Below are 24,817 nucleotides of genomic sequence, written 5' to 3'. Positions count from 1 at the left end.
TGTTGTGAATGTTCAGATGTGAGTTGTTGCTGATCAAGGTCACTTTGTTACACAAAACCTACTGAGTTTGTGTCACCCCCTTTTGGTCCTCAAAGGTAAAACTCAGGACAACATTAAACCATGAATAAAACAGAGAGGTCATATAAGTCATGTAGGGTCAGTTTCCCATTAATGGATTAAGGCTGTTCCTAGATTAAAAGCCTTTTTGAATGAAGTCTCTTGTACTCCCTTCCATACGCCCCGTGTCCCAGGATGGGCTCCGGCAACTGCGACCCTCAGTTACAAGACTAAGAGGATAAGGGATAAGTTATAAGACAATTATGTAAAAAATAAATGTAAATAGATATCCAACATTATGGATAAGATTTGGTACATGAAGTCATGCATACCACCATTTTTGACACCCCTGCAGTTAATATTGTCCTTTCATCCAAAAGGACAATAACACTTACTCTTCTCTTATAACATTTCACAAGGTTGTAGAACATAGAGAGAGGGACCATTGACCAATCCTCCTGGCACTCTCCAGATCTTCCAAAGTTCTGGGTCTCCTCTTATCCACCCTCCTCTCCCTCTTACGTCACATGTTTCCTGTGAACTTATGGTCTGGGGACTGAGATGGGCATGGGAACAGTTGATTTTGTGTCTGGTGAAGCATTTTAAATCATTATCCTGCTGAAACACCCAAAAAAAACACATTTTCAGTTTTCTGGCAGAAACCACCAGATTTTTGTTCAAAATATATTAGCATTTCTACGAGTTCATTAGGCTATGCATGCTAATGAAGTTCCAAGGGCCTTTGGAAGAGAAACAGGGTCACAGTCTGGAGTTCTCGTCTGTCTTATCTGACAAAATCTGATGTCATGTAGCTAGCATTAATGGTGACCCCAGTCTTTGCCAGTCTTTGCAACTTGGTGCTCTGCGGCAATCTGAGAACTCACTGTACATTGTGGCAAGATGAACTTGGGTCCTCATCCAGCCTTGTTTGTCACAGTTCCAGTTGTACTAAACTTTTTAATAATCACTGTAATTGCTGTGGATACGAGGATGTTTGGGTGAGTAGCCATTTCCAGACTTGTGAAGATCAACACACATCTGCCTCACCGGAGTGGGATGTTCTGTTCTTCTTCCCACTTTGAAAAATCTGGTTATTATTTCAATGTGGGAACATGCAAGCACAATAAATTTTTTTTTTACACATTTTACACATCTTTATTAGGGGTGCCAGTATCATGTTCCATAATACCAATTAACCCATAATCCAGATTTTCCTACATTTGGAAGTGGGGTGGGAGATCTGTTAAAATGATCAGAAAAGCGTCAGATATGCTTTTCTCTGTGTATCGTTTTGCCTGAAAGCAGGCGGCAGCTCACACAATCTGACAAAACTCTTTGAAGTGAAAGGTGAACGAGGAAGATACGCTCCCCTAGAAGAGCTCAATTATCCAGTGGTGAGGGGTGCATTGAAAAGAGCGTTTAAAAGGTGAGTGAGAGCAGTGCAGATAACTGTGTGCAAACGTACACATTAAGGGTGACCAATGATTGGGCATATTTAATATTACCCTCCTTACACACTTGCGTGTCAAGTTCTTGGAATGAAATGTCCTAAGGCAAAGAAAAAGGCAGATCAGATGCATTACGAGTTCAAAGAATTCATTAAAGTGATTATGTACACACTCCATTTGCAATCTATAGCTTCTCCAGAAGACCTTTCCTTGGTCCTACTGAACCATTCTTCCACTTCTGCTCTTGGCCACACAAGTGGTGCAGTGGTGTGTTACCTAAAACGAGAGAGACATGGAAGACTGCATAGCAAATAGTATATAAAAATCAAGATTTCACCCCTTAAAGGTTTCCCCCCACACTGCTCCCCGGGTGCTGTTGGTGGCGTCCTACTGCGCTCATTGGGTCTCGGGTGGGGGCATGTTTCATTGTAGACTGAATGATGTGTATCACACAAGAGAAATAATCATTTGCAGAAATTAGAAATTGCTGAAGGTTCTCTGATCAGAGATTATTTTGATTGTCAATGTCAATATTAATATTCACCAATATATTTTACTGTTTTGTACATCACTAAGCCAGTGGGGTTTTTAAGGGCCAACAAACCTTTCTTTTTCCCTGCCCCAAGTGAAAACCCTGTGCACTTTATTTTTCCACAATTTGTTCAGTTATGTAATACATGTACATGACACCACTGGTAAATCTAAAATTCATTTCATTTTTGGCGCTTACTGTGTGCCTGCATAAATGCGGGCTTATGTCGCCCTCTGCTGGACACGCATGAGAAGTGGTCGCGCATGAAAGTTATTTTCACTGCGGTGCACTCATTAATCTCTTTATGATTTAAACTGCCCTGTAGTGCTGCTACAGGCCTAGATCAATGTAACAGAATACGAAAAAACACTCATCCACTCAGAGCAAAAAAAAAAAAAAAGTTCCAATAATCATAAAACAAGTCTTTTTTTTTTTAGAATTTTATTCTTGAATTCTTTTTTTATAAAGTCATCGCTTTTATTCATTTTATATTTATTTATATATACTTTAAACAGCAACCAGTTTGGCTGATTCCTTCTTACAGTTCTGTTGGGCGATGTGCTAAGCGACCTTGTGCCTTCCGGACAGCGCCTGGCTGTGGGGTGGGAGGGGCCCGAGGAAAGGAACACGGGTGCGGGAGGCTGGTGGTGGTGGCGGGGTCCATCGACAGGGCATGCTGAGGTTTCGACGAGACTTCTGCAACACCTTGGAAGGTAAGGAAACTGGCGGGCGGAGGCCTCATATTCCGCACGGCGTACACACTGAACTCAAAAGCGGAGGTCCAAATGCCCCCGCCGGGCCGGACGCGCCGCGCTTTTGGCATCATACTGATTTTGACCATGGGTTGGTCACGTTGTGGATGGGAGCGGTCCAGGATCAGGCTGGGTTTGCATATCTAGGCTGGGACTAAACAGGCGCTTCCACAGAAGTTCTACCATTTCCTTCCTGAAGCATCCAAGCAAGTGAACTGGGGGTCCAGCAGGTGCTCAGGGGGGTTCACTTTACCTGTTTCTGGTCCTTCATCTCCTTGTGATGACCTTTCTTCCCCCAAACATGAATGCAACTGAATCAAGCCGTCGGTGTAAAGGTCCATAAAGACCTGAGAGAGAAACATCTACTTCTTTATTTTTTTGTGCCTTTACAAACAAACAAACAAACAAACAAACAAACAAAAAGAATTATCCCTGACACACCCGCCAGCTTTGGTCCTTGTTCTTAGCGGCTCAGATTCCAGACACACATATATTATATATATTTAAGTATTTTTTTAATTAAATAAATACATAAAAAAATTTAAACATACTGTGAAGTAGGTTTATTTTGTAATCTCCAGAGAGCGTTTAGACAATCTGGTCATTTAGTGTTGCAGAAGAACGTCATTTACATAATATATTAAAATATAATTACAGACAGGAGGCGCACTGGAAATATATTACTGGGTGCTGGCGTCTCGATATGAACGACGACGATACCTCAAATTGACCTTTAGTCGACCTCCCTGCTGGACTCTGAGAGGCATCAAAGGAAAGCCGTTCCCTGCAGCCAATACGAATCCTGATAGTGAGACCGGGAGCGCAGGCTGAGCGCTAATGCCAGGAGCTCCGCCCCTTTCACAGCAGCGTTGGATACGCACAGACACGCCATTTCTGAGGTTGAACCGACAAGGCCTTGTCTCGTCACCTTGTCATTTATTTAAAAATTGTTTTTGTGTTAAACAGTCGACAACCCACATTCCACATCCAACAGTCTCACACTCACACTGCACTATAGAGGACGGATTGAAAATATATACTATGAATTCCAGTGTTTAATTCTCTCCTTTAAAAAGGTCCTCCGTGTGTAATGGATGTCCAGGGACGAGTCTACGTGGGGACGGGGGACCTGCCGGCTCTCTGGTGCTTTTCTTTCCTTTTTATTGGGATCTTGGTTGGTCGGTAGGCCTCGGGTTGGTGTATTATTAGACGTACAAGATCACGGAAACGAGTGAAGATGAGAGAAGCGTAGAAGGATGCGGATTTGTACAGGGCTCTGGCGAGAAGACCAGAGAGAGAGGGAGGGAGGGAGGGAGGGACGGTCGGCGTCTACCGGTAGACTAGATGCGAGATGGTGCTGGATTTGAAGTTGAGCTGGTGGTTGGAGACGAAGTTGTGGTGCGGAGTCCTGCGGGTGCAGACGTCGCTGGCGTACAGGCTCATGCACGAGTCGCAGGACACCTTGGAGCAGTTGACGCAGGTGTGCGAGGCGCCCGGCTTGTTGCAGAAGCCGCAGCGCGAGCCGCCCATGGGCGCGGGGGCGGCCATGGGGGCAGGGGTCGTCGCCATGCCGACGGTTTTGCTGGGAAACAGCTTGGCTGTGCTCAGCATGGACTTGTCAGTCAGCTGGGGGTGGGTGTGAGTCAGCGGGTGCGGGTGGGAGTAGACGGACAGCTTGTCTTTGACGGGCAGGTAGCCGTCGAGCGGCCGCGAGCTTTTGGGGAAGTCCTGGTAGCCGCAGCAGGGCGCCGGGTCGGCGACGTGGCAGGACGGGCACAGGATGGTGTCGCAGCGCTGGCACGAGCCGAGCGTGGCGCAGCCCAGGCCGCAGCCCTGGCACTTCAGCACCCAGGCTGGGTCCCTGCTGGGCGGCCGGGACGGCGTCTGCCTGCCGCCGAGGCCGCGCTCCGTGTACAGGTCCATCTCGTCCAGGGAGGACAGGTGGTAGGAGTAGGGGTCTGAAGACGGCGAGTGGATGGGGAAGAAGTCGGCCATGGGGTTGTAGGCGGGGGGCACGGCCACGGAGAAGAGCGAGGCGCTGGGACGGATGATCTCGTCCTGCGCCTCGTCCTCCGCGTCCACGAACAGCGGCTCCTTGCGCAGGCTGAGCGAGGCCTTCAGCACGGGCTTGCTGGCCGTGTGCCAGTGGCCGGCGCCGTCGGTCACGTCCACCGACTTGGACGGACGGCCGCCGCGCCGGAGGGGGGCGCGTTCCAAGTCGAGGGGCCGCACTGACAGCCGGGACATGTCCCCCCTCAGGATGTCCCGATGGCGCAGGGTTTCCGCGCAGCCCGCGGCGTCCTCCCGGCTGGACCGGCGCAGCTCCACCGCCTCCAGCTCCGTGGCGGCGCCTCGAGCCAAGGCCACCACCTCCATGAGGAGCCGGCACTCGGCCTGGGCCAGCAGCAGCTCGAAGGCCAGCTGGCGGAGGTGAGCAGCGCCCCCTGGGTGGTCCTTCACCTGGTACTGCAGCTCATGGTCCCTGGTGTAGCCCATGGACCGCAGAAGAGAGCGCAGGTCGCTGTCACACACAGCCGACTGCAGCTGGTACACGTACGGCCCGGTGAAGGTCTGAACACAGAGACAAAACACATCGTGGCACAGAGTTAAACACGCTGCAGAACCTAGAACCCGGTACCGTTCCAGTCCAGTCTTTATAATATGAATGAACATCTGTTTGCATATAAGTGAATGTGAAGTGATTGTGAGACACTGCAGCACAGCATGCGGTGACACAACAAAACGTGCCCTCTGCTTTGAACCATCACCCTTGGTGAGCAGTGGGCAGCCATGACGGGCGCCCGGGGAGAAGTGTGTGGGGACGGTAAATCGCTTCCTTACCCGCCAGGCCACCACTGCCCCAATAATAATATTAAATAATATAATATAATAATATAATGCTAATATTTAATCATATTTGCTCTCTCTCACACAAATGTGCTGATTGGACATCGGGGACCAGTAGAATTTACCAGATTGTTATTGTAAAATGAATATAAAGATTTCCTGTATGAAGCACTGTATTTTTATTTAATAGCATCATTCACCAATCACAGCAATGAATTACTTGAAAACATACCAATAATTGTTGGTAAAAAAAACACTGGTTTAATTATGTGCTTATAGGACAAATGTCTCGACACATTATTAAGACTGATTATTTGTTTATTTGCATAATTTGACAATGTCAGTAGTTTTTGTTGTCAATAGGTTTTCACTTCAATATAACAATCAATTGCTGTGATCAATACAGTATCTGTGTGCCCGACATGTAACAGTTCCTGTGACAATTAGACTAATAGAAAGCAAATACATTATGGCGCCCATGCGGTTAATTTGATAGTGAGGTCAGTGTAATACATCACACTAATGATTTAGCTGAAAATGTTTTAGTATTTTTCTAAAAGGCCACTTCAAAATCCCCTCTGGGATACAAATCATTTCAAAGTGCAAATTTACTGATCCTTCAAAGTATGTGTGACGCGAAAAAGATCTCTCAGTGTATAGAATAGATTAGAGTACTATGAAAATAGATTCATTTGATTTAATTGGGCTAGACTCTGACAATGAACTAGTTCAGAATTGTTTTCCCCTGCAGTTTTCTTGCACAATAAATATGCACAAAGAAAACCACTATTAAGAAATTGTGTTTTGCTGAAATTGTGAAACACTCAACGAGTCAATTCAGGTTATAGTGACAATGCTTACTTCTTATTTTGAAGCAAACTTGATCAAAATATAGATTTTCTGTAAACTTTTCACAGCAGTAAATGTAAAGTTTAAACTCAAAACCGGTTAGTGTGCAGTCTAAAATTCACTAATGCATCATATATAAGATTTCCTTTAAATGTAGTCCTCTGCAAACGACTCCTGCCTAAAATAGGAAAAAACATGGATATCCCAGCGACAGTTGTAGGCCAGAAGCACAATGACACAATGGCCCTGTGTCCATGGTGGGGTGCATCATGGTTCAGTTCTAAGGCCATTGTTATTCCTAATTCATATAAATGATATTTGCACTAAGACATGCATGGCATTGTTGAATTTGGTCTCAACACTAATGTGCTAAAACAGTATATTGTGCTATTTACAGTATGAATTTTACATTTAGCAGACGCCCTTATCCAGACTCAGTATTGACAGGTATTGACAGGGACAGTCCCCCTGGAGACACTCAGGGTTAAGTGTCTTGCTCAGGGACACAATGGTAGTAAGTGGGGTTTGAACCTGTGACTTTGCGGCCTTCTGGTTCATAGACAAATTTGTCACCCACTAGGCTACTACCACCCACATTGTAAAATTAACCTCATATTTCTCACCTTCATTACAAATGGCAGGACAAAGGTCAATAAGGCCCGACCTTTAGTGACAAAGGTCACGAAGGTTTGAGGAATCCAGACAAGTGCTAACTAGATGCAGCTCATCAGAACACTTATTACAGCTACTGATGAAACACTTTAGTGTGGATCTGAGAAGCAGCTTGTAGGTCATGAAATTTGCCAGAGTGATAACTTCACATGAAATATATATAACATTCGTTGTACCTGCATGAAAACCACTGGATAATAATGGAGCTGTCATCACTTTGTAACAATTGGGAAAACTGACTTATTGTTCCAAATTTAGTTTTTGGAATTTGGTCCAATGACAATTAAAACTGAATCTTTTTTTTTTTTTTACCTAAAATTCATTTACTGATCGAAATGAAACGCACTGATTTTCCAACTCACCTTGATGCAGCGAAACTCCTTCTTCCACGGGAACTGCAGCAGGTTGGTGCAGATGGTCTCCAGCGTGGCGAAGGCGGTCTCCAGCGCCTGCAGGCTGGAGCTGTTCAGGGCGCGCAGGGCGCACTCCGCCACCTCGTAGTAGCGCACCAAGCGGAAGCGCTGCGCCGGGTCTGCCTGGTACGCGCCCAGCAGTGCTGTGGCGGTGGACAGCACCGCCTCCTCGCTGCGAGATCCTTGCTTGTCGACTCCATCGCCGGCTCCGCCCCCCTCCAGTCTTTTCTCCAGCGACGCAACATACCTCCTAAACAGGTCGTCTCGCAGCTTGGCATCCATGGGTGGCGGCGGCCTTTCTCATCCCCCACCTCAAGATCCCGTCAGGGTCCCCCCGCCATCTTGACACGCCCTTTCTACTTCTGCGGGAAGGTGAACGGATGGGGAGTGTCCCTTAACCAATCGTGGGCATCCTCTCCCACCAAAAATGGACTAAAACAATAAATATCCACAAATTAGACGGGGGTCGGAAGTACAGCAAGGTGTTCCTTTCTGAACACGTCTGGGATTTATTTCGGAAGATTGCACCAGAAGTCTATCCTTCTGTTGGAGAGCGTGCCAGAGATCCAGAGAGGAGCCTGCAGAGATGGAAGCTGAGGGCGCCAGTCCTCCGGTCATCACCGTATTCACGACATGAGGCTGACGTCCGGGACATTCAACACCACAAGCGAACTGCGGAAAAAAAAAAAAAAAAAAAAAGACATTATTACATTAACATATAAAAACAGACGCTTTCTGCGTCTGAAGCAGCAGTTTGGATGCATCTGTTACCTACTTTTCCCTCTTTTAGGAGCGAAACGTGCCCTGCGTGCGTGCATGCGTGTTACCATCAGCGTAATGAGGCGCGCTGCTGACAGAAAGGTGGGGACACCGAGGCCACACGGCGCCGCTGGGGACCAGAAAGCCGAACGTGTCGCACATGCAGGCCCCAATCTCCGCAAGGAAACGGGTTACGTCGACGCAGAAGCAGAAGCGGAGGGGTGTCACCTCACCCCGGCTGCGCCAAGCGCACGCCCTTCACAGACCAGCGCTATACGCCCAAAACGTGAACAAAAAATATTAAATAGAAATAATAATAATAAAAAAAAAAAAAGATTACAAAGAAATCAGAGTACGAGCAGGCGTTTCGCGCACATCGGGGACCAGGCAGCCAACGCGGGAAGGACCGGCAGCGGTGAGGAGGCTCCGGGTTTTCCGCCTAACCGGACTGCTAGCCGGCTATACCTCATTCCCGCAATGGTTTGCGTATTTAAGCCCCCTTTTTTTAAACGAAGGTCCCGTTTCGCCCCGCGTTCAACACGGGTGGTGACGCTAAACGCCGAGTAGCCGCTAAAACATCCCCGTGTCGCTGACACGGCCCCCGTTCCCCCCCGGCGCAGAGACGCCCAATTCCGCCCGAGCCTGGTAGCCACCCTTCCCCGTGAGCGACGGCGCAGCAGCGTCCGGTGAAGCCCGACTACACGGCTACGCGCCGAGCCGCGCACATCACGTCCGAGGCGCCCAGACCCGACATATTTACAGAGACGCCACGGGCGCCCAACGCCTCACCTCTGCGTCCCGCCGGAAATCCCCCGTCGCGGCACTGCGCATGCGCCGCGGCGACGACGACGGACGGCACGTGCGTTCGCGGCGCACGGCCCGGTTCCCGGGAACTGCTGCCTGTTCTGGCCCCGTTTGGTGACCTGAATATTTCGCCTCTTTGGCTTAAACGCACCATCGGCGAGTCCTGGACAGATTTAACACATTGTATTATATATATATTACAGTTAAATATTAATAAATATGTGAATGTATGTGTGTGTATATATATATATGTGTGTGTGTGTATTTATTTATATAAAACGAAAATTATTCATTTACAAAATATAACTGATTCGATTCTATTTGTTCGTTCGCTGCCACCGGAAAAGCTGTTGATTCGCCAGACCGCAAGTTCGCGATGCCTTCTCCAAACGCTGTCTTTAATAATAAAATATTATCCGAATACCGGCTTGTTTTGAATGTGCAGCTGCTTTCGCCCCAGAGTTTCCAGCACATCTGTTCGCTCCTCCTCCCATAAAGACTCGGGTGCTGTGACGTTGGTTCTCCGGGTTTTCAGCTTTTCGTCCAGCAAGGCAGCGGCGAACAGCAGAAATGGCGATGCTGGGAAAAAAGCACCAGGCAAAGGGGAATATTGGTGACGGAGACGTCGACAACTTCATCTGTCCCGTGTGCTTAGAGATCTTCGAAAGTCCAATGGTAACACAATGTGGACACAAGTGAGTATCGTTAAAACGAAAACTTCACTCCGGGATCTTATCTCTCATATCGTATCCTGCCATTTCATCATTCTGCAATTATATATATTCTGCAAAATATTGCAAGCACGCTGATCGCGAGGTATAATTTTCCCTGTTACAAAGTATTTTACTTTCAGTTTTATTTACATCGAAACGCTATCAAGGCATTGTGGGAAATGTAGTATGGCAATAGATAACTAGGACCTAAACGGTCCGTTTTTTTGTTAAGGAAAGACTACAAGTCCCACAATTCCGTGTCTACTGGAACCAGGAAGTGGGTAGTGGGTTGACGGTGTTTTGCGACATAAATGTTCTTGTTATCGAATAGAAGACGATACGTTGCACAAACCACATTGAACCCGTCGGTCCTCAGCCTGAATACTGAGCCCGTGTGTTGTTTTTCCTGCATGCCTTTTTCTCCTTTTAGCGGACATTCATGTCAGGCCATGTAAACAACGAAAACACTGACCAGAGACACGTTCCAGTACACCTATAAGGACTTATGATTTCTAATACTGCAATTAAAAGTCTAATATGACCAAACTAGTCCATTAATTTTCTTCTTATAATATAAAAGATACGATAAGATTATCTTTTTTTTAGTCCCACAAGTGGGAAATTTACATTGTCACGGTGTGGACAGTTACATTTACAGCATTTATCAGACGCCCTTATCCAGAGCGACTTACAATCAGTAGTCACAGGGACAGTCTCCCTGGAGCAACTTAGGGTTAAGTGTCTTGCTCAGGGACACAATGGCAGTAAGTGGGATTCGAACCCGGGTCTTCTGGTTCATAGGCGAGTGTGTTACCCACTAGGCTACTACCACCCTACCACCCAGTTCAAGATAAGAGCAGCAAATGACAATAGTACAGACACTATGTCGACTGTATAATATAACAGTTCACTGTACAAATAAGCCAATAAATAGACCTAGAATAGAAAAAAAAGTGAGTGTGAGTTGTAAAAATTGGAAATGTATATTTAGATGAATATTGATTAATCTGTACCGTGTTCATCATCTCTCCGCTGTTGGCTAGGTTTTGCAGTCGCTGTCTGAAGGAGTGCCTGCGCCCCCAGAAGCCGGTGTGTGCCGTGTGTAGATCAGCACCAGGAAACTGCACCAAAGACACTGACCTGGAGGCGGCCATTCAGACTTCCACAGGGGCGTGCAAGGGCTGCGGCCTGGAGGTGAGCGGTTCTCCTGGCATTTCTTACAAATTAGATGCCGAAGTTATAAAGCCACTTGTCTAAATTCAAAATACCTTTTATATTATTTAGTGGTTTGTTTCATACTGACATTTAAAATCACCACAGGTATTTCTTTCAAGGGCGAACACACCCCCATTTCTGTTTTAATTTTGAGATTAGATTTGCCAGAATTAGTCCCCAAACACATTCTGCGGTCATTTCAGTGGTTTGATGATTGAATGAGGAAGACACTTACCTGCCGAACGGGTTCTAGTCGCTTGGCGGTAAATCTGCTGTTCCATGTGGCAGGTGTGCTTGCCTCAGATGAGGGAACATACAAGCAGCTGTCCCAAGTACCAGGACTACCTTGAGGACGCGGTGAGGAGCACTGCTCAGAACCAACCCGTCGCTCTCAGGTGAATGCGCCGTTTTGTGGAGACTGGTTGACCGTTCTTGAATGCGAGTGTACCTCAGACTCACGGGCTCTGCTGATCTCCCTGGTGCAGAACCATACCAAACCGCTACACTTTCTCCTGCCCCTACTGTAACTGTCATAACCTGGACCAAGATGGCCTGGTGGAGCACTGCTCTAGCCAGCACACTAAGGACCCACGCCAAGTGGTGAGAGCTTAACATTTTATATATTTACACACACACACACACAAACAAATATTCCTCTAGATGTTTCAGATCTGTATAATGCTCTCAAAATATAAGAGCTTTGTGTTTGACCTTTCTAGCAAGTGTTGTCAAATTTTTTACATACTTACCAAGGCTACAATTTTACTGTGTGCTCCACTGTTTGAATGATGCCATTTTTGACAGCTCAATTTTCGCCTCCTCCGCAAACTGGCGAGGATGTCGAGTAGCACGAGAGACTGGCGGAAGGACATTAAAGACAGTAAAACGAACTATTGATCAGTTGTAAATGTTATCATGAAATTTAATCTGTCTGATTCACACGTTAGCACTTTTTTCATGACATTGAAGACTTAATACACGGCTCTTCATGTAGCAGCTTCTAATGAAATCATAACATTAATGTGAGGTCTTAGAAGTGAGCATGATTGGTTTTTGTATTTTATGCTAGACCATTTTAAAATATGTAATATATTTACCTTATGATTGTGTCACTATAACTGCAGTGTAAGTACAAGTACACAGTAAGTACAGTTGTTACATTTACTGTCATTGTAATACAATGCTGGTTCTGTGTGTGTGTGGTTTTTTTTTTATATAGTCTATCTTTTATGCACTAAAAACACAAACACTATTTATCAGTATTCAATTTTTGTTGTATTTCAGATTTTTAATGCAATTTACATATATATTTACATATATATCTATGTATGAGAGGGAATACAAAGGTTTGACTTGTGGTCTAATTGTTTGTATAGGTGTGTCCTATCTGTTCGTCCATGCCCTGGGGAGACCCCAATTACAGGAGTGCAGACTTCTTACAGCATCTGAGAATGAGGCACAGCTTCTCCTACGACACATATGTGGTGAGTCCCCCTCCTTGTCCCCTTCATGTATGGAAGCGGTTGGGGGTGGCAGATTTTTCCCCGTGAGATATGCAGGGAAGGCCATTGTTTGGTGTATCGCTCTGCCTCTGATGTCCTGTGCGCCCTTGACAGCTGTATGCAGTGTGATGATCTACCCCGTCTCATTAGCTCTTCTGTGAAATGTCTCTGCTTTCCCAGGATTTTGCGACAGATGAGAACGCAATGATGCAGGAGGCACTCAAACGCTCCTTAATGGACCATTGAGGTGATTTGAGTGTGAAGGGCAAAGGGGAAAGTGTTGGGGAGAGGAATAAGCACTCTCGTCTTCATGTCATACCCTATTGGACACCACAAAACAACGTTACATCCTTTGCTATGGCAACCTTCCCACATGCACCTGTACCACCACTTTAGCAAACAATGGTATAGGATATTCTTTAAAAAAAAAAAGGTTTCTGTATTTGTTATATATGCTTTTCTGTAATTTCTATGAAAACATATTATAGATTATTTATCTATAATTAACAGTCGTATTTCAATGAAGCATATCTTGTTTTCTTTTTAGGTCATCGTATAATCATGTTCCTCTATGCTTTTGTGGATTAGCCTAAAATTAATATAATTAGAGTAGACAAGGATTAATATATGATCATATATTAATATATGATTATATGAAATTTAATATATGACCCACAGAGAGGATTAATAATAAAGTGATATTATTAATGTCTCAATCATTTTATGCCGTTGAGCACTAGAGGGCAGGCTGCACCCGCTGGTCCACTTAAATTGAGTTGGTGTGGACTGTGTGTGTGTGTATGTTCGTTCCTCACACTTGGGATATTACCCTCTCTTTTTCAGGTATTCCTAACCACTGCTGTGTGCATTTTGACTTGTCCATGTCCTTCCCTGTCCACCGATAGCTTTATGTACCTGAGTTGCACCATGGCTCTGAATTTTTTGCTCAGTGGGAATTTAGTTTATTTTACGGAAACATTTGAGGTGCACCCGGTGGATTTTGCTCTTCTATGTTAGATCCCTAGACAAAGCTTAGGAAATGTTCTGCACAGCCTGATTCTGTATGATCTTCCACTGGCCTGAGGGGGGCAGTCTTGCGCTGCAAGTGCGCCTGTCTCAGGGTTTGGCAACTTCCCCTCCGCCTCATACCTTCAATCACACAGCAGTCAATACGCTCCGTCCTCTCATTTTGCCCGTTCAACTGCAAATAATGGCCCTGATTTAGCCTGAGTGGCCTTTGCTTGGCTAGTAGGCCATTTCTTTGAGTGGCAGGTCAGATTCCATGTGGAGAGAGCCACACATCCAATTAAACCGTTTCATTTTTCTTTTTACATTGGACAGAAATAATTAGCGGGATTACATGGTTTCCGGACATCTGCTCCCACGACATAATGCAAAGCAAAAAAAAAAAGATATATATATCAGGAGAAAATATAGTTTGTGCTTGATTTGTATTCAAAATTGAATTTGCTTTATTGTTGAATTAATATTTGAATTCTATATAAAGGAGTTATAGGCATGGTATTACCTTTTGTTATTTACACATTGTGTAATGTGTTTGTTCATGTATTTTCAATACGAATACGTCTGTGTCTAATGTAACTCACACTTTCAATAAAATGTTTTTTTTTTTTTCATATCATGTGTCTTATTTTTTTTACAGCACCGGTGCTTAAAGTACACAGCAAACTGTGTGTGTTTCTCAAATAGCTTAATAAATGAGGTTTTAACAATGAAGTGAATATGCAGTTTGAATATTAAAAGTCCGCTTTAAGATTCATATATGTAAAAATATCTTGTCTTTTAAATGTTTCTTCTTTTGAGCCTCACGCCCCCCATCTCCAGTTCTCCATTTAGCTTCTCTCTCTCCCCCAATCTCACTTTTCCATGGCAACCCCCACCCACCCCTGTCAGCTCCGATGTTGGAAGGTGTTAAATCTTGATAAATTACAGCTCTTTAATTATTTAAACACTGGACCCTGGAATCATTGTGAGTGATATATACCTGTGTGTGAGAGATGTGTGGGGGCAGAAACAACACAAAGTGTGCTGATGGATGACCGCTGCGAGAGGGGGGAGACGGGGAGGCTTCATACGGTGAGTACCGCTGGCTCACGCAACCGCCGCTTCAGTCAATAGGAACGGCCACAGCAGCGCTGAGGTCCGACTCCGCTTGCTGTACCTGACAGCGCTGGGCTCCACCATCACAGGGGCGGGTGGCAAACGATACGATGCAAGTTCATCAGAACCATGTCACCCTGCTCAATTAGTATTAAGTAATATAGCAGTAATATTCAGTAAAATTGTTTTTTTCTCTCTGCATAATAAATTGAACAAATGATCATTAATGCTTGTGTTCTTCTTCTGTTTGTTAAAAGAAAATCAAGAATGAATAAAGGTTGTGTGTGTATATATATAATATATATTACACAATGACAGTTTTTCTTTGTAAAACTACACAGTGACACAAAACTAAAATGCTTTTGCGCACATACGCTTGCCAACATCACTGGCTAAGTTGCATTAACCGTTTCAATTAATTAATGGGCCGACTATTATTACTGTGCACTTCATTACAGCCGGAGGTGGGACGGCGTTCCATAAACCAGCAGTACCACAGTCATCCGTGTGAACTCTGGATGCCCTTCGTCTTCAGTGTGTGGCATTATCTGGAATCTGGATGTTGTGTATTGCTCCAGCTGAACCTTCAGTCTGCTTCTTTACCCAAGAGGCCACCGCTGCCCTTAAAGTAATAATCCCAACTGCATACGTTGAGTTCTTTTTGTGATTTGTTAACATGCTTGGCCAGTAATCCTGATTCAGTTTCTGAAATCAAACAAACAAGGAAAATGTATTTAAAAATGATGTTGCAATTATAACACAAAAGTGATAAATAATGTAAATGTAATGTAATGTAAATGCGTACCCAGGAAGGAGGTGCTACGGTCTTCTACGGTCCTCTCACAATCCAAACTCAAGAGTTTGGCCTCCAATTATAGCAGTAATATTAATTGTGTTGTGTATTTGCAGCACAAAGACACTTGTTTGACCTGGTCCTGTCTAGAACCCCCCCGTTCTCCTTTCTGTTCTAAATGTGCAATTCAGTGCTGCAGGTTACACCAGGTCATCCCGCACATTACCAGACGAATTTTTCTCTCACATCCCCCCTTTTTCTTCTGTTTTCTTTTCTTTCTTTCTTTCTTTTTTTTTTTTTAAGTTTTGCTCCTGGCTAATGAATATGTTGGGAGGGGAAAGGGATCTGGAGCTCAGTTACTTCAGTGCTCCTAGGCAGGAAGGAAGTGGTTCTCCCTTTCCCTTTTCCCTTTTGTTTGGTGGCAGAGTGTTCTTTTTTTTTTTTAAGCGATGAGAAAGAAAAGGGGAGAAAGTGAACATATTGAATAAAAATTTAATCGAGTCGAGCTTGTCGTGGCTTTGATGAGAGAATTAGAAAGTGTGTTAAGTCTCGGGGCTGTGTAGGGGCTGCAATTACCGCTACACAGCCCTCCGGGAAGCCGAGGGATCCGGCAGAGCTTCGCCGCCGTTGTTCAGAAGTGTGTCTGCACTAACGCACACTTCCGCTCTCCTCCCGCGCTGCTTCCGCCGCCAGGACCTGTTGCAGGTCTGGGGTCCCCAGGGAGGGCCCGGGAGTGATCCGGCACGATGTGAGTGGGTAATGAGGTGTCGCACAAGCCTTTTTCTCCAGGTTCCAGCGTTGAAGGTTTTTACGCGGGTACGTTTTTAGAGTTTAGAGCTCAGATCTCATCTTCCGGGGCTGAACTGATGTTCTCCTACGCCACCTGCACACCTTTACATCTACTGTGTGACTTTCTGTCCATGTTTCTATCCTTCCATCATATCAACGTTGTCGTTGTCATTATTTTACCTCATTTTTTATGTGCATCATACACAGTAGAAGCTTAAAAAGTTACGTAAATTTCATGTTCAAGTTTGAGCTGGTTACTGAGGGATAAAGGATGAGCGATGGAAGCATGACATGATGCTTGGAGATTAGAGGTGTGAGGATGAGTTTTACTGTGAAAGGATTGAAGGTCAGAAGTAGAATGGATGAGCTAAACTATTTGAATTGAAGGTTAAGTGTGGATAAATTTGTTAATTTTGTTGAATTAGTCACATCCATGGTATTTAAATCCTGTCTGTAATAATATTAAAGAACAGTATAAATGACTGGAATTCAGGGATGGAAGAATGGAGAGATGAAAAAGACCCCTTTGCTGAATCAGTAACTTTCCTTTCATGTTTCACCATCTCTGATTATTATTATATATATTCATATTATTTAATATTATTATTAGTAGTAATAATATTACTATATTTTTGTTGTCAGTGTAATAACCCTGCAGGATCACCTTGTACACATGTATTTCCAGAAATGTTTCAATCTTTACACAAACTACACAGTTCTAATGTACAACTATGGAAAGTTAGTCAAAATGCCTTTTTTCATATATGCACATTCCAACAACTATTTAATATTTAAAAATCATACAACTAAAAAGATATATAAAAGTCTGAATAATTAACTGACATCTCACATTTAATTATTTATAGACATTGTGATGAGATGGCCCTTCGAGTGAAACATGATGTATCTGATGGTAGAAATGGAAAAAACACGTGCAGCTCTGAGCACCGAGGCTTTATATAATTATGTCAAAATGCTGCTGTTTTTGGATTGGTGCTTAATGCACACACACACACACACACACACACACACACACACACTCACTCTTGGCTGTTTGAAGCTATGTTTATACGTTTTGTGCCTAGAAAAGTAAGATCTCTTTGGAGTTTTGCTGATGCAGGTCTCTATGCTTTTGAGGCGGGGGGGGGTGAGGTTTGCATTCACCGCAAAATTCCTCAAAGTCAGGAGAAACAGGAAGCCTGAACCAGGAATCCTGCCTCATGCCCTGCCAACATACAGCAGGTTAACGCTCTCAAATGTTTAAACACAAGATGGCCGGCGGGCATAAACACCCCCCATTTACCCACCCACATCCGTCATCAACACGGATTCCTCAGCAGCACCCCTTCCGCTCCTGCTATCCTGCCTGAGAGGGTGCCTGGCTTAACTTTGATTTTTATTTTTTTTTTTTTAATGCCTGAAACCAACCTGGCACTGATTCAGCTACTCTTAACTTTCCAAGTGTTCACACACACACACACACACACACACACACACACACACACTCATTAACTTCGCTCATCCCAACCCTCACCAATCAGCTTTTTGCCCAAGACTTAAGTAAGCTGCCGGACGATCCTAAACTACATCATAAGAGCCCTGGGATTAGCTGATCTCAGATTTCTGTTTGGTGTAAAATGTGTACAGGTCTGTGGCCTCACACCTCTAACGTTGTGAGTTTGAATCCCAGCTCGGACCTTGCAGAGTTTGTATGCTGTCCTCGTGTTTCATCCCAAAGTCCAAAGACATGTAGTCATTCTGAATTGTCTGTAGCTAAGGGTGTGTGTATAGTGTTTGTGTGTGTGTGTGTGTGTGTGTGTGTACCCTGAGGCTGACTGACGCCTCAGGGACGGGCTTCAGTGTATGCGACTCCCATGATGGGGGACGTGGCAACTGCCTGTTGAGAGATGACAGGGATGTGGTGGCTTTATGACATGAAAAAGCCTTGAACAGGGAGTAGCAGGCCGATGGTGGAGTGAAGAAGATGTAGTGAGACTGGGTCTAATCGTGGCCACCAACACAGTGAGGTTTTTGCAACCTTGAAAAATAAACTGTGGAAGTGAAAATAAAGGTCACGTTCTAAACCATTTATTGAAAATGACTGCAGACATGCAGCAACTGATGAATGAGAACATTTTGACATTAATTAGCATCCAGTTCCCCACTGAGTATTCAGAAGAAAAAATATATAGAGATGTAATGTGCAGATGTCATGCTGCACATTCATCTGATGCTGAAATCCAGAGCAATTTCCGAACAGTAATTAAAGGTCAGTCACCCTGGAGCAGTACAGGAAAAGGGTGTTGATTAAGGACACAGTGCAAGTGAGCGGGGCTCAATCCATGCTGATCAACTGGTTGATAGACTATCAGGATCAAGCGGCAGAAATCACTCAACTGGGTGTCATGAGCCAAGCTCGAGAATCGCAGTCACCTGATGGAAGAGTTGTATGACTTCATTGAAAACACCAGTGAAGAAGACCGAAAGGCCTTTGTAGACCATTGAAAGCTTCTGCTTCTGAGTGCTTTAAATAGGCTTGTCTGGCCTGCAGATGATTCCCTCTTTCCGTCACCTTTTGACACCAGCAAAGCATTCTGGTACACTCTAAAAACTGCTGGGTAAAAAACAACCCAAATTGGGTTCCATTCAAGAAATTTAATATAGAAACTTGTGATTAAAATTACTAAAATAAAAACAATTATACAGCAATACAGCAAATTCAATAATGGAATTTTATTCATGACAAAACATGTAAAAAATGTGTTCATATGAATTTAAGACTTTTTTTTCCATCTCCACCTCAACATTAAGACAATTTTTATGAAAATGTATCAAACTGTAGTCACAGTGTTTCTGGAATAAAGTCAGTAACAATGAATCAGATTGAAGCCAAATTAACTTTAGAAAAACACAATTTGACATGTAAATGTAATGAAAAAAAGTTTTCTTATCACGCATAAACTAAGATGTAAGAGTCATCTGTAAGAAACACACAACAAAGCAGGCATTAAGAACATCTATGCAGTAAGGATCAGATTTGGTCAAAATAAACTTGCAACTTTCCTAAAATGTGCCCTCTGTAAAAAAAATAATAATACAATACTAGACACATCAAGCACAAGAAGAATCAGATACAAAATGAACAACTGCAAGCCTATTTGCTCTAATCACTGCAAAGTAATTGTACAACAATCAGGCATGAAGAGCTGTGCTATAAGCATAATTGGGTCTTACCCTGCTAGCTCATTCTTCAGCTTCTGAACCTTTGGAGGTAGCTCACTTCTACCTTAATTTCACATTGCCTGCTGAATGAAGGTAAACGTGTTTTCAAGCACTTTGGGTGCTGCAGGTGAAGTGGGTAGGTTAAGCCAAACAAGAGGCACATTGCTTGAGGTAGGTTGGTGAGTGCTTCCCTTGCCTTCTCGGTTGATGCCCAGTCTTGGGGGGTTGAGTTATGGTATTGCTGGGCTTGCTGAACTGTTGTCCTCATAATAGAGGATTCCCACAGGGATGTCCATGGAGTCTCCATAGACTCTACATAGTGCAAGAAACATGACAAAAAGAGAATATGCAGGTTAACAGCAATTTGTCTACAATCTACTGTATAGAATTATCTAATATTATAGATTTTGTAATTCAATGTGATTTTATTTTAGGCACTGTAAACAATCTATTTTGTGTGTTTATATATAGGCGTCTTTCATGTTGTGACAGTAGGTGGTATATTACACAATTTGATATTTGAATGGTACAAATGGAGAAAGGGTTTACTCACTGAACTGCTCTTGAAGAACATAGATGCATCATCTCCAAGAATTATTGGAAGTCCTCTCAGGACAAGGCATCTAATGGCTGTTGGCTCTGTGCTCTGCAAAGTGGTATAAAACACACTTGAATGTAGAACAAAGGAAATAAATCAGTTGATTTGTCCATATAGAGAAATACCACAAGAGAACAGTTTATGTATTGAACTAACCATCAATACCATTATGAGAAGAAAAGAGAAATATCAACCCACCGTTGTGTTGTAGCACGTTGTGTCTTCCTCTTGAAATTGTCATCAAAATTGGACACAACCCATCAAGAACACCAAAGAACTCTTCTTTAAAATTTCTTCCAACAATCCTGTTAAACTCCAGGTAAACCTGAAAAATATTAAATATGCTCGGTTTTGATATTCAGGCAGAGTTATTTATAACACAAATAAACCTCTCTGAACATCATGTATGTAAAACACATTAAAGGACACATCCACAAACCTGGTTTTCAGTGAAAAGCACTGGCCAGCGTTGGATCATCTGGTTGATGTCAGGCTCATCCTTTACAACCTCCTCTCGTCTAAAAACAAACATGATTCCTGATGCAAGCAAGGGAAGGGCTTAGTTCCTTCTTGCATAAGTTCCATGTTTTAGCCTATAACGTTTAAAAAACTGTGCTCTTCTCGCAGATAGTACTTGCATTTCCAAAGCATTTTAAAGTGGCTTTAAACAAAACTAGTAGTGCAAAAAAAAAAAAAAACTGGCATATGTTGAAAGTGGGTGTTTACTTTTTCAAACCTACATTGAAATAATTTGAATTCTACAAAACTGTATGTAGAGAAGTAGAGCGCTACTCTAAAACACATTGCTGCAAGTATCAAATGCTCACTGTTCCCTTAAGATGACCTCATAATTAAATGCATGTTTCCATGCAGTTTCTAACTTGAATAGAGAAAACAACTCACCTTGTTCATCCACAAAATGGTTCTCGTTGCAGCAAGCAAAACTCCTTTAAAAAAAAGTCCAAACTTGAGAGAAACAGACAAATGTAGACAGAAAGGTATACTTCTAAAATACAACATTAAACCCCAAAACCCCCTTTCACATTGTATATGCAAAATAAAGCTTACCGATCTCCGTGTGAGTGAGTACAAACACAAATTGGTGGCTCCAATGCAGTCGCAAGATATTAAGCATTGTTAGCATAGCAAGTGTTAGTTAGCAAGATATTAAGCAGTTAAGCTTGCAGAAAAAATTTCTCCTCTGTCCTTCTACCCGCAGCTTTTGCCTCAGAATTTTTTTGTTCCGCCCGTCTCCTAACCCCGCGGCTTTCGCTCATAAAATAATTTTTTCGCCCTTCAGAAAATTATTTTTTTCGCCCCTCAGAAACTAAAGACGGTGCAAAGACAATGGCGGCTTCTCTCACTGATGTCCCAGGTAGTTGACGTGACGTGCGTGCTCTCTTTCAGGTCCGCGTTCCCAACCCAGCACTGCTGGGTTACAGATCGAGACCGACTTTCAACCCAAATTGGGTTAAATCAACCCAACAGCAGCCTCAACCCAGCATTTGGGTTGAAAAAACAACCCAGTGTTTTTTAGAGTGTATACATTGGTGATGGATGATCCATCCTTCACAGACCTGTAAAAGAAGGATGCATTTCTGAGCTGCACTGAAAGGAGAACAGCCTTGTTAGCATATTATGACATGTTTAACACCTTTGGGGTTAGTTGGGTGTGGCATCACCAATGTGAGAGTGACAATTTAAATGCCCGACCAATGAATGCATAATGTGCCCATTTTACAAGCCTAGGGTTAGGTCTAGACTGGGTTACATCAACCTGAACCATCTGAAGCTTATTGCATCATGTTTTCTTTCTCATGAGGGCATATTCCAGGATTACAAGGTGGATTGTAAGTCGCTCTGGATAAGGGTGTCTGATAAATGCTGTAAATGTAAATGACAATAGCAGGATTTATTGGGCTCAGATTGGGAAAGAGCAGTTCAGGAACCATGAAGAACTTGTGAAGTCTTTGGCAGGTGCTGGAGATGATCTCATGTCACAAAACAATAAAAAAATGTGCTTCACCTGGTCAACATACCATTCATGCATTGTTCATTCATTTGACGTTCCTCCATGGATTTAATTACTACTTAATTACATATTATTATAAGAGTATAGAGTAGGAATGTCACACTAAAATGTGCCATAACAGTTTTTACTGTGATTTTCACTGCAAATGTTTCATACATATGTACAGTGGTCATCTATTTGTAATATTATTATATTCTTGTGTTATTTATTTGCTGCAGGATGCATACTTAAGCTTAAACACAAATCTTTAGTTAAAGTAAAGTTCAGTAAAAAAAGTCAAGCGAAATATTATGCTAATTATTTTCACAAAATACAACAATGCAAACATTTCCACAAGATTGCAGCCTGGATAGTCAGTGCTGAGATAGGTCAAATACTTATTTCAGTATCAACTGAGCTCTGAATAGATGTCAAAAAATATATATTTTTTTGTGGTTGTCTAATACCTTAGAAAGCACTCAAACTTTATAAGTTTTTTTTCTAGCATTAAAATTGCACAAAAATCAGTTTCAGGGAAATGAATCATATCTTCATGTATTTATTTATTTGAAGTCTGCCCAGCCCATCACCTTTTAACTAATATTTTAAAGTATAGCCCTCTGAGGTGTGCAGGCATGCATGTGTTACTGTGTGTGTATATGAATGCGTGTGTTTGTGCTTTGTGTGTGAAAAGGAGGGGATGTCCCGTGAGTGAGGCTGTTGCTCTTAGGGGGAGAGAGGATTGGGGGGGGGTGTAAGTCGTCACAGTGGAATACCAGGCCAAGCATTGGAAAAGAGGCTAAATTTCACTCCCCCTTCCCTCTCTACCCCAGTAGAATAAGCAAGAGAGGCACGTATGAAAGAGACCCCAGCCAGCAAGGCCCAGGGCTATTATTCCCCCATTAAATTTTCCATTTGAAATCAAGCTTCACTGGGGGAGAGGTGGAAAGGGTTGGGCGTGTTTTTTTTTTTTTGGGGGGGGGAGCAAGGATGCGTGGGTGGGACAGCGCATGGTGTGGTGGTGTTTTTTTTTTTTTTTTTTTTTGAACAAACATTAGTGCAGATGCTCTAATGTCCAACAGGGGAGGCAATTTCCCTTCCAGAAGAGGACTGTGTGCTCCTCATTTCACAGCCCCATGTGTCTTAGTCCCATAAAGTATCTTACGGCTCCATTTATATGCACTGGGGCTTTGGAAGTGTTGCTTTTAATTAGGAACAATCAATTTGTGCTAAAGCGTTTATTCTAACACTGTATTAAAGATGATGCCTTCTTTTTGTGAGAATCACAAAGTGACCTGCATATTTGACACTGGATAATTGTGGAGATTTCACAGTTATGCTGATACTAAAAGTGCCGGTGGACAGCTGCTTAGCTTGTCTAATCCTGACAAAAAATGTACTTGCTGCAGATTGTTTACTGGTGTGTGGCAAAAACTGTAACTGAAGACCCTGATACACTGATATTCAATACCAGCATAGCACAATTGTATCGCTAGAGGAAGAATCATACACTCCGAGCAAAAAATCTTAAGACCGAAGGAAGAATTCATTTATTTGAATTCTGCACTGCTGGATGGTAAAGGTAGAGGTTCAAACTGCAAACATCTGCACTTTCAAAGCAATTCCCCCAAAACCACAGTCAGAAAAACAGGCTGTTTATCAGCTGATCACAAGTTTAAGATGTTAGAATTTAAAAGGCATGATCTCTGGGTTTTTTTCAGGCAGTCACGCTGTTCTGACCACTCAACTGCAAAGGTAAAAATAAATTGCTGTCTTTGAATGTGGCAGGACGTTTGAGCTGCTCAAGCAAGGCTTTGCTGCTGTTGAGAATGGACGCAATAACACTGTCATTTTTTAATTTCTAATTCCGAGATACGGAGATTGATGGTAAAAAAAGTGCCGAGCTGAAGGATCCGACAGGCTGTCCGTAAAGACTGATGCTGAATACAGCCCAATGATCATTTGAAATGGAAGGATTAAAAAAAACATCTTAAAAGGCCACGATTCATCCCATGCCACAAACCTGCCCGTTTCAAGCACCAAAAAATGCGGCATTCAAAGGCGGAACTTTTATTATGACACGAAATTTAACCTGGATGCTCCTGATGGTCTCCAATGTTACATGGACAAGGAAGGAGATCCCACAGAACCTGCCAGAACCTGGGCCCAAAATGAACACTTGAGAATACGTGTCATTCAGCTACTTTTTTAGTTTAAAAGTAATTTGTGTGTTCATTGTCTTAAAGTGTTGAAATTTTGGATGTGAGGAAGAGCTTCTTTGCACAGTGTGCATGTAAAACAAAACCCTGGAATCCTTCAAATCTGAACTAGAGAATATAAAAAAAATAAGATTTTATAACTCCTAATAAGTGTGACGAGCCTCCTCTTTTTGGTAGCTCTCTGATCTCACATCAATATCACTGCTGAATTAAGAATATGCTGTATCTATTAAGCATGGGTCCTATATAGTGATGTATTATTAATGTAATATAGTATTAAATAGTAGTAAAATTTTAATTCAGTAACAGGTCCTACACCTCGTTGAAGCTCCTCGGTGAGTGGAGATGACAGGGCCAAGGCTGACCTAATGGAGCTGCCCAGCTCTCTGTCCGACATCCGTCCGTCTCCCGATTCCCTGAGGGAGGAAGCTGCTTACCCAGCATTCGGAGCGCATGCTGCAATCAGTAACCGGACCTCTCACATCTTTATTGTACCTCAAA

At 43.2% G+C, this 24,817-nt stretch overlaps 2 protein-coding genes across 4 annotated transcripts; one reads left to right on the top strand and one right to left on the bottom strand.

The window, feature by feature from the left end:
• Positions 1-3,337: 3,337 nt before the first annotated feature.
• spata2 (spermatogenesis associated 2) lies at positions 3,338-10,088 on the bottom strand. 3 transcript variants are annotated; one of them, XM_028994704.1, is made up of 3 exons: positions 9,558-10,088; positions 7,520-8,242; positions 3,338-5,360 (listed from the first exon to the last, which is right to left on the bottom strand). In XM_028994704.1, the coding sequence occupies exons 2-3, from the start codon at positions 7,850-7,852 to the stop codon at positions 4,119-4,121; spliced, it is 1,575 nt and encodes a 524-aa protein (XP_028850537.1). In that variant the 5' UTR covers positions 7,853-8,242; positions 9,558-10,088; the 3' UTR covers positions 3,338-4,118. The 3 variants fall into 3 exon arrangements, with proteins under 3 accessions (XP_028850537.1, XP_028850536.1, XP_028850535.1); XM_028994703.1 differs by lacking the exon at positions 9,558-10,088 and adding an exon at positions 9,119-9,235; XM_028994702.1 differs by lacking the exon at positions 9,558-10,088 and adding an exon at positions 8,346-9,108.
• On the top strand, positions 9,607-14,202 carry rnf114 (ring finger protein 114). Its single transcript, XM_028994705.1, has 6 exons — positions 9,607-9,828; positions 10,890-11,040; positions 11,350-11,456; positions 11,547-11,661; positions 12,438-12,545; positions 12,744-14,202. Exons 1-6 carry the CDS (start codon positions 9,704-9,706, stop codon positions 12,807-12,809), a joined length of 672 nt encoding a protein of 223 aa, XP_028850538.1. The 5' UTR covers positions 9,607-9,703; the 3' UTR covers positions 12,810-14,202.
• Positions 14,203-24,817: the final 10,615 nt, after the last annotated feature.

This window comes from Denticeps clupeoides, chromosome 10 (genome assembly GCF_900700375.1).
Source record: "Denticeps clupeoides chromosome 10, fDenClu1.1, whole genome shotgun sequence".
Taxonomy (NCBI): Eukaryota; Metazoa; Chordata; class Actinopteri; order Clupeiformes; family Denticipitidae; genus Denticeps; species Denticeps clupeoides.
The sequence above is the reverse complement of the archived record's forward strand: the minus strand, read 5'-3'. Positions and strand labels throughout refer to the sequence as shown.

Coding starts and splice junctions, on each gene's coding strand:
- spata2 (XM_028994704.1), bottom strand. CDS start 7,852: ATGGATGCCAAGCTGCGAGACGACCTGTTTAGGAGGTATGTTGCGTCG. Junction 5,361..7,519: donor AGGAGTTTCGCTGCATCAAG/GTGAGTTGGAAA, acceptor CTCTGTGTTCAG/ACCTTCACCGGGCCGTACGT.
- rnf114 (XM_028994705.1), top strand. CDS start 9,704: ATGGCGATGCTGGGAAAAAAGCACCAGGCAAAGGGGAATATTGGTGAC. Junction 11,041..11,349: donor GCAAGGGCTGCGGCCTGGAG/GTGAGCGGTTCT, acceptor TCCATGTGGCAG/GTGTGCTTGCCTCAGATGAG. Junction 12,546..12,743: donor TCTCCTACGACACATATGTG/GTGAGTCCCCCT, acceptor CTGCTTTCCCAG/GATTTTGCGACAGATGAGAA.